The 19100-nt window shown below is 41.6% G+C and overlaps 1 protein-coding gene across 6 annotated transcripts in view; it reads right to left on the reverse strand.

Annotated features, from left to right (window-relative positions):
- WASHC2C (WASH complex subunit 2C) overlaps window positions 1-19021 on the reverse strand; it is a 36955-nt gene extending 17934 nt beyond the window's left edge. For 3 of the 6 annotated variants that reach the window (XM_082286433.1, XM_082286435.1, XM_082286431.1), the window contains exons 1-18: window positions 18820-19004; window positions 18228-18392; window positions 16662-16727; window positions 15810-15983; window positions 15055-15148; window positions 14612-14670; window positions 13775-13822; window positions 12430-12534; window positions 11804-11891; window positions 10527-10595; window positions 10042-10154; window positions 7776-7848; window positions 6919-6975; window positions 5003-5167; window positions 4273-4406; window positions 2341-2433; window positions 1713-1817; window positions 666-782 (exon numbers count right to left, since the gene is read on the reverse strand). In XM_082286433.1, the coding sequence (XP_082142559.1) occupies window positions 666-782; window positions 1713-1817; window positions 2341-2433; window positions 4273-4406; window positions 5003-5167; window positions 6919-6975; window positions 7776-7848; window positions 10042-10154; window positions 10527-10595; window positions 11804-11891; window positions 12430-12534; window positions 13775-13822; window positions 14612-14670; window positions 15055-15148; window positions 15810-15983; window positions 16662-16727; window positions 18228-18392; window positions 18820-18924 (1830 nt within the window). In that variant the 5' untranslated portion in view covers window positions 18925-19004. Of the gene's footprint in view, window positions 1-665; window positions 783-1712; window positions 1818-2340; window positions 2434-4272; window positions 4407-5002; window positions 5168-6918; window positions 6976-7775; window positions 7849-10041; window positions 10155-10526; window positions 10596-11803; window positions 11892-12429; window positions 12535-13774; window positions 13823-14611; window positions 14671-15054; window positions 15149-15809; window positions 15984-16661; window positions 16728-17112; window positions 17172-18227; window positions 18393-18819 lie in introns of those variants that run through there. The other 3 variants (XM_082286432.1, XM_082286436.1, XM_082286434.1) reach the window with 3 other exon arrangements.
- Window positions 19022-19100: the final 79 nt, after the last annotated feature.

The raw sequence follows: 19100 nt of genomic DNA on the forward strand, positions 1-19100 counted from the left end.
TTCATATAAGCTAATTCAGAGATTTTCCAGACAAGTTTTTAATTTACTTAGTGTCTCTGGCTTTCATTTAAGATGAAGGATAATACCTAGTCCATCCCTAGAAGAGGGCTGCTCTATGGGAAGCCTTATTATTTATGTATCATTTTCCCATCCCTAGATTTAAAAAAAACCAAAACAGCCAAACAAAACAAACAAACAGAAACAACAAAAAAACCCCACCAAAACTTAAGCAAATAAAAATTCCAATACACAAAACCACATACAAAAGAAACCCACCCCAAAACCCTAAAAAAAGAAAATCTCAGCACTTATCTATTCTAGAACTGCTAAACTTTCCTTACAGAATTTAAAGCAGTAAGAACAAACTTATTTTTCCCTTTTAGTGTAAGTCAGATTTGTTGGCAACAGTCTCCATTTGCTATCAGACTTTCTATATATTACATTGAAAATGCTGATTTTCTTTTCCACATGACTTCTATTACCTAGATCCTTTAAAAATTTGGATCAAGGATCAGCCTCCTTAGCTGCAAACAAATCAAAGGATTGGGATAGGCATGGCATGTGGACACAGCAGAGTTGGTCTGTGGTTCCCTTTTCAGAAGTTTTATGCTTTGCTCAGCATAAAGCCTAGTAACCACTTTCAACAAAATCTCACTCCTCAGTACCTCCTCATCACTGCTGAACAATAAGCTGGAGGCTTTCTTGAGAGGCCCTGACTGTTTTGCTCTCTCTTCTGAGGGCTTTTCCTGGTGCTTCTTGGCAGGTCCCACACCAAAGAGATCCTTAAAAAAAAAAAATTATAAAAAAATCAAAAGCTAAAGCCACAATGAAAAGCTCATTGAGCAGTCATCAGCACATAAGATACTGCTGCCATCCACTTCTCATATAAGTAGGATAGAGAAATGGTGTTTCTTGAAGACAGTTTTAAGTTTAACACCATATTCTGTCTGGTACAAGGAATTCTACACATGCAGCATTTGATAGACCAGAAGCCTTTAAGCACATAGCCTGGTTCTGGCCCACAGATTCTCCACCGCAAGACTGGATCAGCAGCCAAAAACCACCATTCAGCAATTCTGTAGCACAGCAGCCAACACAATGGGGCACTGTTTGTAACCCATATAACGAAATGGAGAATGAATCCTATTCTGAGGACAGGCATTAAGCAAGCTGAACAACTACCACTGGGTAAAAAGATTAAAAAAGCACACACTAATTCAAATTTTTTAATGTTTCTTACACAAACTTGTTCTCTGACCTCAGTTACCATGCTAGCAGTCACAATTCTTACCCAGCGAAGAGTGAGAAAAAAGGAATTCAACAGCCATGACACAAGAGAAGCAAGAAGTCATCCATGTGACAAGTACCACAGGTTTAGGGTAAAACAGCTTCTTGCAGCTCATATTTGTTCTACTGCTCAGTGTTCTCTAGTCCTATCAGTCACACAGATAACATCCTTCATATTTAGCTCCAGAGGTGAAATGCACTGACTGCAAACTATGAAGAAGACCCCAAGAACTTGCAAGACTCTCCACTCCCTCCCTCTACCACAGTGCTGTCCACATGCTCAGAACTGCTGCACAATACAAGATCAATTTAGTCCTCCATTTGCAAGCCCAGTGTTGTAAACTTCTGAATATTTCCTGCTGCATTTGCAACAGCCTGTGCAGGTGGGTTCCCACACAAAGGCAGTATTGGGAAATGGTACATACCTCTTCATCGTCATCAAACAAGGAAAGTGGAGCTTTTGTCATGGACTTGCTGGTGGGGAGAGATGTAGCTTTGGACTTCACAGGTTTACTTGATGAAAACAAATCCTGTGCAAACCAAAGAAATGTCACTTTGCAAAGCAAGGCTATACATTTAAGAACTCTAAAGGGGTCATTCATGTTTTTCCTTATGAAAAAAGATGTTTAGAATGCCTATGAAGTAGTGAATGCCTTATCTGATGTACCAATCACTTGCAACTGCACAGTGATTTTCCTCGTTTTAGCAGGTTAATTGCTAGCTGAAAGCCAAAAACCCAAAATGAAACATATGCAGTCTTTAATGATTCTTATTCTTCATTTGCTGCTCCTTCCTATCTCCAGGCTTTTAATTTATGCCTGTGTGTACCACAAATGTTTAACTCTCTAAAGACAGGGAAAACAATCACAGAACTTTCACTCTTGGAGCAAGAAGGCACTTTCAGAATGGCTGGGAGTAGGTGCATGGATGTCAGGTTTCCCAGTCCTATGAAATGCCTAAAGAGTCCCCACATACAAGTGGACTGAAGTCAGGATGACTCAGATCCCAAGGATTTCTGTCGGGATTTTCTGTACGGATTTCTTAAATACTCACTTCAGAATCCTCCTCATCAGAGAAAAGACCCCTCTGTTTTCTTGGAGGCGTTTCAGATAAAGGCTTGAAGTCCTCACGTGAAGATGGCTGACTCTTTAGGACAAACAAAGACACTGCATCAGCACTCATTTAGCCTCAGTAAGGTCTGGCACATGATATGACACATTTTTTGCAGTAGCCAGCAGGGGGCATGGCCAGGACCCAGAAGTTACTCTACACCACCTCGTATCATAGCTGGGGATGGGGGCAAGGGAGTCTCTTCCAGGGAGAAGGGCTCCTCTTCTGAGTCAGCTCAGCGTGGCAGAGGCAGTGGAATCATTTGCCTCTTTTTTGTACCTTCTGTCATTAGTATTGCTGCTGTTACTGTTTGCTCTCTTATCTCATTGCTCTGTCAAGGAAATTGGTTTTATCTCAACCCCTGATCTTAACCTTTTGGCTTCCAACTCTCCTCTCCAATCTTCCACAGGGAGAGAGGGGTGGTGGGAGTGAGCAGCAGCGTGGTTTCAGTGGGGGCACTAAACTGGGAAGTTCCTTTCCTAAACCATGACAGATCTCTGCAAAGAGGCATGCTGATGGTAAAATCCCAGCAGCTGAAGGGATAGAACACAAGCTTGTCACCCATGGGAAGAAGTCCAAAACTCATGTGCTGAACAAGTTTTTCACATGCAGCCAGAACTATGCACAGGTGACTTGCAGCTCTTACCATAGGCCTCCTCTGCCACACCATCCTTCTCAGCAGAAGAATGTATGCAGCAACTCATTCCAGGCCTTGTGAGCTAAAGGAAAATTTCTTTTAACAAGCTGTGTTTCATAAAGGAAGAGGGCAGTCTGTGCCAGCCATCATTTCCTGCATTATCACAGCACATCCCCAGCCTGCCACCAGCTATATTGCCATTAAACTTAGAACGATCCCAGACCCAAGCACTACTGTCATAAAGCTTGGAGTATAAAACAGCTCACTCTTCCTGACTGAGCAGGAGGGGTGCTGCTGAATCAGTTCTCATCCTCTTCTCCAGGAAAGTCAAGTGCTATGAGATCCCTCCCATCACTGCTCCTGCTTCATTGACCATGGATACTCTTGCACTGCAGCAGAAATAGAAGCTGGCTTTGGTCCCTGTGTTCAGGTGCTTCTCATAGGACAATATGGAGAAAGTGCTACAGCAATTTACATTAGACATCCCCAGCACTGTACACTTCTCAGTCCAGAGGGGAGAAGAGTCACTGCAGCTAATTATGTTCAAATACTTATTGGACACAAAGTAAGTATAAAATAAGTATATACAATATCTACCACAGAAACAAAGAGCATTACTACTTTCCTCAAGGCACTGTTCTGAAAGTGGAGTGGGTATTAGGAGGTTCTTGTAACTCTCTCTACATATGTGCTCAGGACCACATTTAGAACTTTCCACAACTTAGGAGTTTGCAGCTGAAAAACAGTTTTCTAAACACTGCAAGTTTTGTATATGCTTAGGTAGAACTGTGACACACACCCTCCTCTCCTGTAATACACACAAACAATGGGTTACCAGTTAAGTTGCTATCACTGGCTGGTGTAAGAGCAGACAGTCTCTGCAGCACAGAACTGTGACACCAAAGGTGCGTAACACCAGCTGGTTTCATTTCAGCCATGAACTTCATAAACATTTTTTATTATCAGAAGCTTCTCACTTTGCTCTCATTTCAATCCTGCCTTAATAAGATTCTTTCAATCACTGCCCACACAAATAAAAACCTCAAATAAACCCCAAGTTTAAAAGGCAAAAGGCATTTAAGGACCACTGAAGCATTAAATTATGGAAGACCCTATGAACCTAGTCCTGTATCATAAATATGTCACTTTCATAGTGTTGTACATGGAAAGACTACTTCAACTGCACTAGTAGCTTTTTCCTAAAACCTTAGCCATACAATCAATTTATATACCATTACCATTTTTTTCATGATTGCCTCCCTGTGGCTTTCTGTTTCTCTAGTTGTGCCAGCAACCACAGAAGGAATGGTAGGTTTCTCCTTGAATAAGTCACCTTCGTCATCATCATCAAATAGGTCAGCTGTGGACTTGACTACATAGAGACAAAACAAACAGGCAATGAGGAATACAGAGCAGGAGACGATACCAGAGTCTCAAAAGGTACCATACTGTTTAACAATGACCAACATCAGGAGCCTTCGAGAGAAAAAGCCAGACAAGCTCTCAAAGTGAAACATCCCTAACCTGAAAGCACTGGTGACAGAATATGCAGGCAAGCAGCTGAGTCAGCTGCCACCTCTAAAGGCAGTGCTTTGTATTGGCTTAGCACAGGCCTAGAGCCTGCTAATAGGGAATGTTTGGCACAAAGATTCAAGGCTGTGTGAATAAAGCCTGTCCCAATTCAAGTCTAGACACTGCCCTAGTGGTAGAAGGAGCATTCCTAGAGAGAAAAGTCAGAGAGCATGTACAGACAAACCAGCACCACACCACTCTAATGAAAAGAAATACCAATGACAAAAAACCCCCTCCACAACAAAACACCCCAAACCAAACAAAAACACAGCCCCTCAAAACCCAAGCAGAAATAGCAGTGATGAAGATTTGAATTCTATAATTCACTGGTTCCTACCAGTTTGAATTTTGATGACCTTCAGTATTTAATCTTTCACTACAAATGTTTAGAGGTACCTGGATCTGGAGGCTTTTTAGTTGCTTCCACAAAGAAGTCATCATCGTCATCATCATCAAATAGAACAACTTTTCCAGGTTGTTTAGGAGTTTTTTCTGTGCTCTGTGCTGCAGATTTGTTGTCTTTTTCCCCAACTACAGTGGAACTAAACACATCACTTCCTCCTGCAGGTCAGATGGGGGCAGAAAAAAAATCAAAATAGCATTGCCAGAGTTAACAAAAGGCTGAACTTGTGCCATAGTAAGTAGCACCAGGCATAGTTTCCATCTCAGCAACTTTTAAGGCGCTCCTGCAACAATGCCACATCGAAAGCATTAGCTAGACACATTCTGATAAAGCCAAGTCACAGAAAGACAGTCCCTTGTTCTCACTGCAGCCATTTCTTCCTCTAACCTGCTCATCATTGCTTCCCAAACCTACTCTAGTAGAGAATCCTACTCTACTAACTAGTACACCACACCACTGTGGCCCAATAAAAGTGGTAAGGTGCTTGGGGAGAGGGAAGGACAGGTGACTGAGTTCTTCCCAGGAGCCGCACATGCCCTGTGAGCCCACCAGATCTGGCAGTGATTAATTAGAGTCAGCCAGAGCAACTGTTCCTTCTACAACTGCTGTGGAAATGTCCAGCCTCAGTGATAAGTGCATGATCATCTGCAAACCCTTCTAATGGTCTAAGCCTGCCTTTTTGCTTCTCATGTGTAGATGCTTGGAAATGAAACGGAGGTGGAGAGATACTTAAATGAAAGTTTGGCAAAAAGTAGAACAACTGCTATTTGGTTAAGTCAGCAGACTGCATAAATTCTGACCAGCAGCAGGTTATTATTAAAAAGAAGTGTATTATGCAATTACAAAGTGCCTCAGGATTGACAGGAATACAGCCACAAAATTTGGTTAAGGACTAAGGATTCTTGAGTTCCTAAACAAACTGTTCACTGGAACAGCAAAGGAGCCTCAATCTTGGCTTTTCTCTGGTGACTTAAGCCTGTCTACAAGTTATTGAGAAGGAGCAACTGAAGACTAAACTCTCTGCTTATGCAACAGTACATCCAAGAAAGAACAAAGGATAAAAAAATCCCACACATCCATCTGCTGTTTTAAACTCTGCTATTGAGTTTTACAATTATGTAGAAGTCCCATTGTTGACATATATCTTTGACCCTGGAGTAAAAAGGCTGTATTTGTGTACTTTCTACTCTAAAAATCATGCTGACTGAGGGCTCAGTTAACTCAGTTTTAAACTTAAAACTCAGGTACCTCCATCAAGTGAAGAGCGTGCATGAATTTACTGACAGAAATCTTTGTCAGTAAATTCAAAAAGACTGGGGACACGTTTCTTTTCATTGATCAGCTTGGATTCTGATATGAAACAGAGATCTTAATACAACTCTTTTTCATTTTTAGCTCCAAGTTATAGATTTGGTCCTTCCCCATGTATGCAGATCCTCCTAATCAAAACCAGAGAAACAAGACTGGTCCAAACATAGGAACTTGATGTTTAAACTGTACTTCTGCTACCCCAAGGGAATATGATCAAACGTGAAATATCAAAATGCACTTCCTTCTCAGAGTACAGATGGAAGCTGTGACTGCATGCACAGCAGAATTAAGCTGTATAATATCAATTGAAGTGACACATTCTTAAAAGTTCAGAGCACAACACTTGAAGCTGACAGTTGCTAATATCTGTCATCTGTGACACCTACCTTCAGAGCTCCTCCAGAATCTTTGATTATCCATTAAGCATACTGCAGTTTAGGCTTAGCATGGTAGAAGCATCTGTATTTGTCATTAAGCATATGATCAAGCAATGCAGTGCTGCTGTATTTGGATAGTTCCTTCTTTAAAACCTCTGCAGTAGGTTTTAAAGAAAAGACCATTTTGTGCATGAAGCAATTGGCTATTGAATAAATCATACCTGGAAACAGAAATACTGCACCTGCAGGAACTTTCTTTAAGGACTTTGTAGAGGATGCTGAAATCACAGGAAGTACAATACAAATGGATGCACTTGTTTTATGCTGTCAAAGCCTTCAGAACTCTACCACAGAAACAGGAATCCAAGAAGTTGTCTGAGCTGCTTTTTCTTTCTTAACAGCTCAGAACTCTTTACACATTCTTCTCAAACTTCTGGGCTTTTGCAAATATATGTAACAGTCTATTTTTCTTCCATTTAAACTCCACAGAACAGCTCTACTGCACTGAAGCTTATAAGCACATTACACATTTACACACAGCATTATTTACAACGGTTCACATTCATGCACTCAATAGCACTTCAATACAATACATTCAAAATAAAATGAAAAAATGGCTTAGTCTCCTAACACATATCTGAAAATTCATCAAACACAGTGCTTCAGGAAAAGCTCTGCAATACAGAATATGTGCTCAGAGTCCTTAAGGGTCTAGATATGCACCTAGTGAGAAACTAATGTAAATTAATCTGCAAGAAGAAATCTTTGCTCCCCTCAAACCCACAACTGGATCCTGCAATATTCACTTGAGAAGCAGGAACCCAGCACACGCAGAGAGCTCTGCCAACAGCAGTGACATCCTTTCAGCTCTAGGAGAGTAGGAGTGTGTAACAGATCATAGCGAACAAACACATGTAAAATTCAACACAGCTGTTCTCTATTAAGACTGGTGAGGAGAAGAGGCTTGCTCTACAATTGCTACACCCAGCTTTCTAGTTCCAGAACAAAACAGTCTAGCTGCTAGCAGCAATAAATCACAGCATAGACAAGACTACAGGAGGCAACTGTTGGTTCTTACCTTCACTTACTGGGACTCGCTCCTCTCTCTCTTTTGATTCTTCTCCTTTTGGTGCTTCAGCAAAAAGATCACTCTAATCATAGATGAAAATGCAAAGGGGGGGAAGTGGTGAATTTTTGTAGGAAATGACAGGTGCTGATTTTCCCATATTGAATGTCCACTTCTAAGCCAAGACAGAGGAGGTAATCACCATTCCCATCTCAAAACGATGTCTGCAAATACAGACTTAAACCTAGGTACTCAACTGTTAACTTGAGTGTATACATTCGGAAAAGCAGCTCTCTTCTAAAATTGAATTTACTGATCATGTCTGTTTGCTGAAGAGAAGGAATAACCTTTTATTTGCACATCTTCAAGGACTTACACTAATTAATCTACAGCTGGTTAGGTCCTGATTATACCCTTCTAAGCTTTCCTACTGAAGTTTATACAGTAAGGTTTGAGGGTCAGGTCAAGTATAAAAATACTCCTGAACTTCATGTGGATAAAATGAATGATTTACACTGCTACTAAGATGTTAAGATACCACAATGGTGCAGAGAAATATATTACAGCTCCAAAGCATTGCAGGACACGCACACAGAAGTCCTTGTGTTCAGGTTGCAGTGCCCTGTACCAATCTCCAACAATCACAGCCTGGATTTCCAGGAAACCTCCAGATCTTTTGAGTACTGACCACCTAAATTCTTGAAAGCCTCCCTCTTATGGGAATTGGGTATTAGAGGTTGCCTGCCTGGAGACTCAAAATGCATGGTCTTTGTATATAGCTTTGTAGAAGGAAGGCAAAACACTTCAGAAAGAGTAGGGGAGCGCAGGGGTGTGGCAGAGGTGTCAGTGATCAATTGCACATTTATCAGTTATTATTTGCCTGTTGCTCTGCTGTGCCTGCCTGCTGGTACAGTGTGGCCTCCTCCAGTGCACAAGGTAAGTGAAGCTAAGTCACCTTTCTGAGACGTTTAACTTTAGATAACAGAAAACCAAGAACAGGTGTATGCAGGCAGGCAGCAATCACAGATCTGCTTGGCTGTCCTCTGTCTACACAGACGAGGAAAGTAGTCTTAGTAGTAAGTCACCAAGAGGCAACCAGTGATGGCTTCATCCAAATTTGCACTGACACAAAGCTGGCTTGCACTATTAGATTATTTTTCTTAATGTTCTTTTTAAGCTATTGTCTGCCACTTAAAAAAAAGAAAGAACATTTTTTCAGTAAAGACTGTGTTTGAATGGAAAGCATTGCACAGAACTATCCCCTTCCCTACACACAAAGCCCCTGTTTGGTGCTTTTTGGCCATATTCTAGTAGATTGGGCATGGTAAGCTTGAGAAACATGAGGCCTCCTTCCAAATTTCAGTCTAATACCTCCTCAGCGCCAAGGAACACCTGACTTTTGTTCTAGTTGCAACAATGAACACAACATCCCACAAAGGCAACAACTTGACTACTGTTCTGGACTAACCTTGACTGTCACCAGTATCAGCTGCATCAGAGACAATCACTTGCTTTATGCAGATGTACTATCGCACTCTTAAATCTTAAGCACCTTGACATCAGGTTTCTACACCCTTTCACATGCACGGTGGTAAAATAAGGTCAGAAGTGCACTTCACACCATTTCTTCCCCAAGTCAGCTCTAGGTAGCACAAGAGTAAACTTAGAGTGAACTTTTCTTGCCAACATAGGCATCCCAGGAACTGTACAATAACTAGATGAAACAACACAGCATAACTGCAATAGGAAACTTTTAACAGTACAGAGAGAAACTCAGCAGCAGCAGTGTCCACACATGGTACGTGAAAGATAAAGTGTGAATGGCATCATTCAGGGCTCTCTTTCCTTTACACTTCTCTGACAACAGAGCAAGAATGACAAAAATCAGTATTCTCATAGGCATTCGAATAGAAATCTCCTTATTTAAAATAAACAAACTGGATGGCATTTGGTTTACCACTACAGCTAAAAGTAAGGGGCTGATTAAGCTCTCCTGGAATTAGAATGTGTCTAATAACAGAGCTTGAACCACACTTGCATCTCTCATCAGCACCGCTGCAGAAGGGAGGACATTGTGCCAAGGTGAACGTAAGTATGTCACTTGTGTAGTTCTGTTTCCCCACTGGAAAGCTATACTATTCCACAACACCTGAATATTACCAAGCAACAAAATGCTGTTTGCCCTCTCTGTCTTCCAGAGGTGGGAGTTTTTAGGGATCTTTTGGTTTGTTTTTAGAAGAGGGAAACAGTCCATTTTTATAATCTCCAGCATTCTCACCTCTTCATCATCAAAGAGGCCTGTTCCACCACTGAAGAGGCCACCCCTTGAACCAAACAGCGTGAAGTCCTCATCAGTCAGCTTAGGAGGCTTGAAGATATCGTCATCTTCATCTAGAAAGTACAAGACCTATGAGCTATGGTAAGACTGATCAAGTTTCAGGAAAGGGGATTAGAGACAACCTAAACAAAAATTGCTTTGGTTCCATCTGCTCTCTCTTACAAACACAATATATACAGAGAAGCTGCTGAAGACAGATTAGGGTGTGCAGTTGCTCCAGAAGGCCATGTTAAAGAAGAACTCTCACTAAGCCTGTTTCCAGCCTTGTTTACATGCACATCACAACCTAGATTTGTTTACACACTCGCCTGGAAGGATGCCCATTGATATCCCACCCAGGTTCTACAGCAGAGGCTATAGAATTTCTTAAGTGGTGTTTTACAATCCAGCCCACAATTCAGAAACAAGAGAGGAGGATATCCTACCATCCAATGGAACTCTGACTTCCTTCTTCTCCTTTGGGGTTTTCCTTGTATTGGTTTCTGATGACAGAGCTTTAAGAAGAAAGTTCCAATGAAAAATTAATCCACCTTTACTTACAGTCTGAGATCAATCTATGGCAAAAAGAACCTAAAAAAATAGCAAATCAAGTTGGCCTTTGTGTTTTCATATGAATCAGCCTGATGAAGCAGTTCTATGAAATACAGTTTCTAAAACCAGTACCTAAAATTGTAATAGAATCATTCTGTCAGGCACTAGGGGTTCAACACAGTTGTCCACACACAGACTAGTGTCACCTGAGATGTCAGAAAGCAACACAGCATTCCAGACAGTACAGGTTCCACACCTTTGCAGAACCTCTGAGCATCTCAAATGGCTCCAGATTTATTACCGTCTTCATTCAGCTACCAAAAGCAAAGCCAGAGTTTCACCTACTCTGGCCTTACCATCACAAGGTTATTTCAATGACTGTAAGATTTCCCTGTAACTGAACAGGGTAAGTTGGTGGGTTTTATACTCTTGATATCCACAGACCTAGTTTGATTGTTTGAACTGTGCAAGAACACACACATACAGTTCTTATCTGTTCATCTTCTCAATATTACAGGTCAATAGCAGGCCCATAAGCACTTGCCAACTCAACTTCAGCCAGCTATTTTCAACTGCTGCTTTGCTACAAGACTAAATATTTGAGGTCTCTCCCTTTAAAAGCAACACTAAGTAAATGCATTATTTAGTCTGAAATATCATGAATAACAGTAGTGAGGAAAAGTTATTCAAAACAGTATATTTAGGCCCCAAAGAAAACAAACAACCCACACCACATGAAAACACCAATCTACTGCTTGAGATGTTTTCCACTGCAGAGCTCACAGAAAGACCACGGTGACCAGTGGCTTCCACACACTTCCTTGAAACAGGGGAAAGTATATGTGGTCAAACATGCAGAGGGAGAATCAGATTGCAGAGAAAACCTTTTCAGTAATGTGTGTTTTGAGAGTGACCTGTCTCATCTGAAAGCAATGTGTTTCCCACTATAACTCTCAGAGAATTCCAATTCAGTTCTCTGAGTTATGGCCAAAGAGTTTCTCAGAACACAACATAGTGTCTGCAGTTCCTCTTGTCAGGCTCTTACCTAATACATGTTCAAATAACAGATGTGTGTAACTTCATGTATTGTTACCCACAGCCTCCTGTCCCACACTTCCACGAGTCCCCCATTACTGCACAAGCACTCTTCAAAACTTAGGAGGTAACTTACACGAACGCTCTTCGTCCTGTCTGACTGGCACTTCTCCTTTGATTCGGGCTGCCAGCTCATCTGCAAATGATGTTGGCCTCTTCTTTTTCTGAGCAGCAGGGACAAATAACAGCATATTTCTTATATAAGATCCACTTAGCAACTTGATGCAATTGCAATTATAAATACTGTATTCCATGGCCTCACTTGTACAATATCTTGTCTAGACTTTGCCTGAAGCCCCCAGAAGAAGCAATACAGCTTTCTGTTAAGAAAGCAGAGATTAGGCGTGCATCAAGAATAAAAAAACCCTCACGTTTTCTAGTTCCTGATGAACACACAATTTTTAATGTCACCTTGCTTCGTAACCAGGAGAAACAAAAGGCCTTCACCTCACAAAAATGCAACAGTCCATTTCTTAATGTTCTTGAAAGACAGCTTTGATACTTGCTTAAGGTGCAAGAATCCCCAAGTTGAAAGGGGTAAAGCCTGAACAATCATGTTAAAAGACCATTCGGGAGTTTTAGAGGCACTTTCTACAGGATTCCATTTCAGGTACTTGAGAGCTATCATTATAATCCCTCTAAGGCCAGATTTTTGATACGGGAAGTCAAATCCCCCTCTCCCAAAAGGCAACAATTACTCACAGGCTTTGTGCTTTCATCTAAGTCTCCATCCTCTTCATCCTCTTTTTCAGAGTCAAAGAGATCACAGCCATCATCATCATCTTCATCACTCATCTGGGCTATCCTCTAAAAACAATTAATATTCTGTTCGCATACAAAACTACATCTGCTTAGCTAAAATATTCAAATCAAACTTACTGAAAGGATGGGAACAGCCAATCTGGGGTACTTCACAACTTTTGAAAGGTAAGGAAGGAGTGCCTCCAGCTCCAAGCAAGTTGCTGCATTCTCTAGCACACCCCACCCCCCTCTGCTATTACTGAATGCTGCGACTGAGGACACAAAGGCTCCCCTCACAAGGAGTGTACCACTACCACACACAAACTAAAGACCTGGTATTTAGTCTTAACACAGAAACACTGTGATCAACCAGTAAAAAATTTTATCATCTTGCACTGTCCTTAGGGTGGACAGCAGAATGACAGGCAGTACATGCTCACATCTTGGTTTCAGTCATGTCAATAAGAGGGTGAAAAAGATTAAGTGAACTGGATGAAAGTTGGGGGCTGGCACAGGCAAGGGCCCAGAAGTGAATTAAACCACCAATAACACAAGATACTTGCTTGTCTTAAAATACATCAGGCATACAAAGTTACCCTATGAAGGTCAGCTTAAAGGAACATCTAAGTGCTTTAGCAACACTGTTTTATTAATACGTAGATTTAATAATGGTTGCTTTTTGCAACATTGCTCTTTTGACATTAAATCATGTCAGATTGAAAATCCCCATATAAGTCTTTTGCAGTGGCACATCTAAACATGGATAAGATTCCTTCTTCTAAAACCAATTACTAAAGTCAGGCTTGAATTTTTCCATCTCAATATTTCTTTTCCCTTCTCATTCATTATCCAAATGGATATACTGTTCAAATATTTAATACTGTTCACATCCCTGATTTCATGTCATACCCAAACGGTACTGTTCCTTGCCTCCTGAACAGCAAGTTTTGAATTTTAATTATAGAACCAAATAAACCCACAGAAGCCTAGTTTTCCTGGGGTAGATTCTTTGAACTCTCTGATCTCCCAAGTAATTCCTGAGGAAAACACGTTATCAGGCAATGCCAACCCACATAGGCTCTGCAACTAATGACAGCTTGCAAGCATGTCTTTAAGCCTAACCCAGGTTCATTTTCAGAACACAGTGCTATCTGGCCAGGACCTTCCCATAAAAAGTTATAAAAAATCAGGCTTAACAAAGCTGCTAATAGTTAATTGTCTAGAGCTCTCATCTCCTTTTTCTTGCATCCTCACTATGTCACAAGTGTAAAGTCTTTCAGGTATCTACCAGAGTGTTTAACCATACCGTCTTTTGGTCATCTTCACTAGGGTTTCCGAATTCATCATCTGATTCCTGTAACACAAGGGACACAGAGGCAAGTATCACACATTACCTTGTCCAGTGGTTAAGGGAGAGGGGTCAGAAACTCTGAACTTGCCAAAGTTTGGACACTCAGGTCTCCTCACCATGATCTGACCAAGAAATTGTTCCCCCACTGCTGACCGTTTTTACAAATGGAGCTCACTAGAAAGTCATTAATTCAGCAAAGACAGCAGGCTCCATGTGACTGCATCTGAGTAACTCAACAGGGATTTCACTTTAAGTGAGCAAAGACACCAAAAGCAAGCATCTCAGGAGAAAGGGATTGCTTCCACAGCACAGTTAGAAAGCAGAGACATCCCAGCCAAAGTAGGCAAAACATATCAGAAACCGATATTCCAATGCAGCAGATTTATGAGGCAAAGCCTGGAAGAGCATTACTTAACGCTTTAAACTTGTTCCTGTCAGTCTCTATCCCATTCTTTGTAACTATAATTTATAACAGATTTGTTCTCCATAAATGCAATTCTTGATAAGAATCTGATTTGATTCACAAAATTAAATTAGAGTGGAATAAAACACTTCAGTTTGAAGTATTCTGCTTTAATAACAGCTAGAGCCAATACCACATAAATGTTCCTCTGGAAAGCTGCAGAGGAAACCACTGCACAAGAACAATAACAGGAAGTATATTAATCACAACCAACACATGGAACGAACATTGTGCAGTAGTGTCTTAAGAGCCAATATGAAAAAGCAAGGTAGTTAATGGCCTCACAGGCAAAGACTGTTTGTGCAAAGCAGCTGGTACTTGCCACTTACCTCCTCATCCTTCTCTTCACTGTCAATTACACTTCCACGATCACTGTCTACTGATCCTTCTAATTTAAATGGAAACAAAAAAGATCAGACAGACACAGAACAATGTGGTCACCATTTAAGCAACTTTAAAGACTCTGTGAAGGAAACTGAAATTCAAGTGGATAGGCAGTGGTTTGAAAGAGCTTTGAAAGCTGATGAAATTTAAACACTTTGCATTTCTAATACACAAAGCACAAGTAACTGAGAAGTTACTGCTTTGTATACTGGAAAAGTGGTTATTACAGCATGAAGAACATTTTTTTCCCCAGCTAATTACAGCTTGCATCTAAACATGCAGGAAGAACACTACACAGGATAACCAAAGTGGTGAGTTAAAACAGACAAAAATCATGGATTAGAAACTAATTACTTGCATAGAAATAAAAGGTCATGCCAGCAGATACCTTCACTAGAGAGATCTCCAAGGCCAACATCATCCTGTTCCATAAACTGCTGAGAGCCAATCAAGTAAGGTAAAGGTCTGTCAATATAGAGATCCTGGAGAGAGACAACATCAAGTCTTTCTGACATCTCTGAACAGCTCTACATGGCTGACAAAGATAGAAGTCTTACACCCCTTGTTTCAACTCGAGGAAAATACAAGCTTGTTTAGAGTCCCACCAAACATATGCTTCAAATCAACATACAACTGTGTGGGCCAGCTGAGGTTTATTCCTCTCAACACCATCAAACAAAGTGGCTACTTCTACTTGTGTAGTCCCAACTTGTTTTCTACATGCCATCTAACAGAAGAATATCCTTGCAAAGACTTACAGGTATGACTCTTATCCCAAAACCTGGGATTTTTTAACTACTGGGACAGTAAAAACCACCCATAAAGATACGGTTTGTACCTAAAAAGCATGAAATTTGTATGTCCCACTCCCACACGGAAGTGAGGCTTCCCCTTCCAAGTTCACTCCATTAAACTAACTTCCTTTAGGCTGCCATACCTTAATGCTAACCTAACTGCAAGACAAGCAGTCTACACAAAGAACAGCTCAGAAAGAGCACTTCTTCGGATGCAATCATCAAATTCTATTTTTAGGTGACAGGTTTAGGTAACATCAACTTTACAATAACGCAGTGATACAGCTGATAGAAGCAAAGAGCAAGCCCAAGAAAGCAAAACAAACCCAGCAAAAACAGGTCTCTGTACCTTTGGCTCAAGTATCAGTTCCACTTTTTCATTACTTTCTTCCTCTTCTGAGTCAGAGTTGCCTGCTTTGATGTCTAGCTGTTCAAATGCACTGTCCAGAACCTGCAACCCATAATTCACTGCTTCTTGAATTTTAGGGATTAGATCAGCTTCCTTCTGTTCCCGTGTCTTTTCCTTTAGTAACAGAAAGGACACATGTTCATTACACTTTACTTAAGACTCAATCTTACTGCAACGCACATACAAAATGTTAATTTCAAATTAGCACAATGAAAGCTTTTTCACTATATGCATTAGAAGGACAATCAAAGTATTTTTTTTGCTTAATTCATTTTCATCACTCCAGAAACAGAGATGTTTTAAACATCCACACCAGCACAGTATTGTTTTATTTGTGCTCCCAAACTATTAGGGGGACATTCAGGGTATAATACACCTAGATTGTAATATATATATACACATATATAAAGCTCTATGAGCTCTATTTATTCCTAGAATTATTCCAGTCAGATTCTGCTTCCCCAATTCACTACCTATGAATCCAGTAAGGCAGCCCAAGGCCTTAATCCTCGTGCTGAAAAAACCACTTGAAAAATCAATGCATAAGTCTTGTCTGCTGGATACAGTACTGAGCTTGGGGAGGCCCTAACAGATGATCACACACTGTAGTAGCCTCCAGTGTTACTGTCAACTTTATGTCTGAATGACATACACTATCCAACAGAGAGACTTCAAGGAGAAAGGAAGGAGTTTGGTTTGTAAGCTGTAAATGTATGCAAAGCAAGTTTGAAAATAAGGTAGACAATGGCTGGAAACATAGTGACAGCACTCAAGGCAGCTGAAGTTAACTACCTGCTCTGTTTTGTCTCCAACATCAGCTTTGGGAACAGGCTCTTCCACTTCTTCATCATATACTCTCTAAAAAGTCAAGCAAAATTAATTCATGTAAGAACAATGTACTACTACGGGGCAAAATCACAGGTACCACCACAAAACACACTGTTAATACGTAATTAATTACACATTAATTCATTACACGTTAAAAAAGGAAGCCATGGGTGATGTTAAGCACCTTCATGCACTGAAGTCTTCACACTGAAGATACCATAGGCAGCCTCTCAACGCAACTGAGGTAATTTAACTCTGCCAATGTACTAACCTGAACATGTTAAAAAATGCACTGTTTTAACCCTCCCAACATAAAGCTATTCTAGACACCTTCGGAGTGGAACCCATAGTTTACTTAGAGGCTGTCTATTTTCCTTTAGTTTTCTGTCATTTAGTAGCTTTCTTCCATACTCACAGAGACGGTTCACAACACCTCTCACATCCAGCTCTTTTAGCACTCTTTTGTAGGACCAGCTACAAGGAGACAAAGTGGAATAAAATATCTCCCTGGAACCTGCAAACCTAAATCCAAATTTCAAACACAGGTGCAGTTATCCCCTGGGAAAAGACAGATCTCTCACTTACTAAACTGAGAATCAGAAATGAAGACCTATTTCTGTGCACTTAAATTTGGCAACAAACAGCTGTAAGCACACGAGATTTAAAACATTTGGTACAAACTGTTCTCAGCAGAATCATTATGCTGAACAGCCAAGCTAGGTCAGAAGAGACACTGCAGCTCTGAAAAAACCCACTACCACCAAAAAACCCCCACAATACAAATCCAGTTTTTTATCTTTTCCTCTGCCACCATCTTTCCAATAATAATGCCACGATGAGGCACATGTGGCCTGAAATAATGCTGATCAAAACAAAATACCTGATAAAACTCATGGTGCCAAAAAACCCACCAAAAAATCTGAAATCTGTTAAAGCTCTCCACCTTAATTAGACACGTGCTTCTAGTGCTACAATGTTGCAACAGGCTTTCAAGTCTAGCTTTACCTTTCAAAACAAAGATATTTACAAAGTGGCAACATTAACCAGAAAATATGATCATCATGACCACACCTAGTGGACAACTGCCTGCAGGCCAACACCTTTAACACCAAATGCTTTTTGAGTAAAATAACACCATTAAGCAAATTTACAGCATTGTATTACACTCCTCATATTTAGACAAGTAAGTCAAGACAAATGCTACATTCATGCAACTTTTGAAGATAAACCAAGACATCCCAGAATTCCCAACTCATTCATAGTACTAAAACCAAAACTCTGACCTCAAGGTCATGTATTAGCAAGGAGAAGGAAGGTATCACTGAAAAGGCAAAGGGAACCTGCCAATACTGGATAGCACATCACTCACAAGGGACTTAGGATATCCTTTAACAGAACACAATTAAAAGTCACTTCATCCCTAAATCAGCCTCAGACTTGCCAAAAAGCTAAATCACTTCTCCACACTACATTAAGAGACAATGACAATGTTTGAAGTACAAGTTTGATGTTGTACTAGAACACACTCACATTCTCTATGAACTGCGTGTTGGACAACATAAGAAAGTCATTGAAGACATTATGAAGGCGACAGTCTGTAGCTTTTGTTTCGTTAATCAATCCATCCACTTGTTTTTTGATTTCGTGTGTCCTGGAAATGGTCTGCTGAGAGAACTCTTGTAGAAAATGCAGAAGCTATTGACAAGAACAAAGGAAAGCAGTAGTCAGCAACCAACTCTTTTTCCTTCTGACACGGTTTATAAGACAGGCAGAACTGATCATACACTTCAACTGAGGACCAAAACACACACACTTTAGAGTGAAACACTCCCACGCAAACACGTAAGACCAAGTCTCAGCCAATTCATTCCGCATCTCCGTTCGGGCCAACTCCTCATTTTAGTTTTCCTGCCCGGACCGGCGGGTTAAAGCAACGAGAGAGCCACCGGGCCCCGGCAGGCTGCGTTCTTCCCGCGGAAGGCCCTTCCCGAGATCCCCGGCCGCTCCCCGGCCAGCGGGCGGCAGCACCGCCCCGCACAAAGGCCCCAAGCCCCGGGGAGGCCGCGGCCCGCGCACCCCTCCGGCGCCGGGCTCAGGCCCGGTCCCCGGCCGCACCGCTCACCCCGGCGTCCGAGGCCAAGGACCAGCTCTGGCTGCCTTTACGGATCTCGTCCAGCGACCAGGGCCGCTCCCACACCGGCGCGGGCTCCGCCGCGTCCCCGTTCATCTGCGGGAGAAGGACAGTGAGCCGCGGAGCCGCCGCCGCTGCCGCGCCCGGCCCGGTCCCGCCGCTCACCCTGGGCTCGCGCCGCCGCTCCCCCGCGGTCAGCTGAGCGCGGTCACGTGACCTCGCCCCGCCCGCGCGCCACCGCAGGGCCGGCAGGGGGCGCGAGGCGGCGCGCG

The sequence above is a fragment of the Coloeus monedula genome (genome assembly GCF_965178545.1).
Source record: "Coloeus monedula genome assembly, chromosome: 8".
In the NCBI taxonomy this organism is placed as follows: domain Eukaryota; kingdom Metazoa; phylum Chordata; class Aves; order Passeriformes; family Corvidae; genus Coloeus; species Coloeus monedula.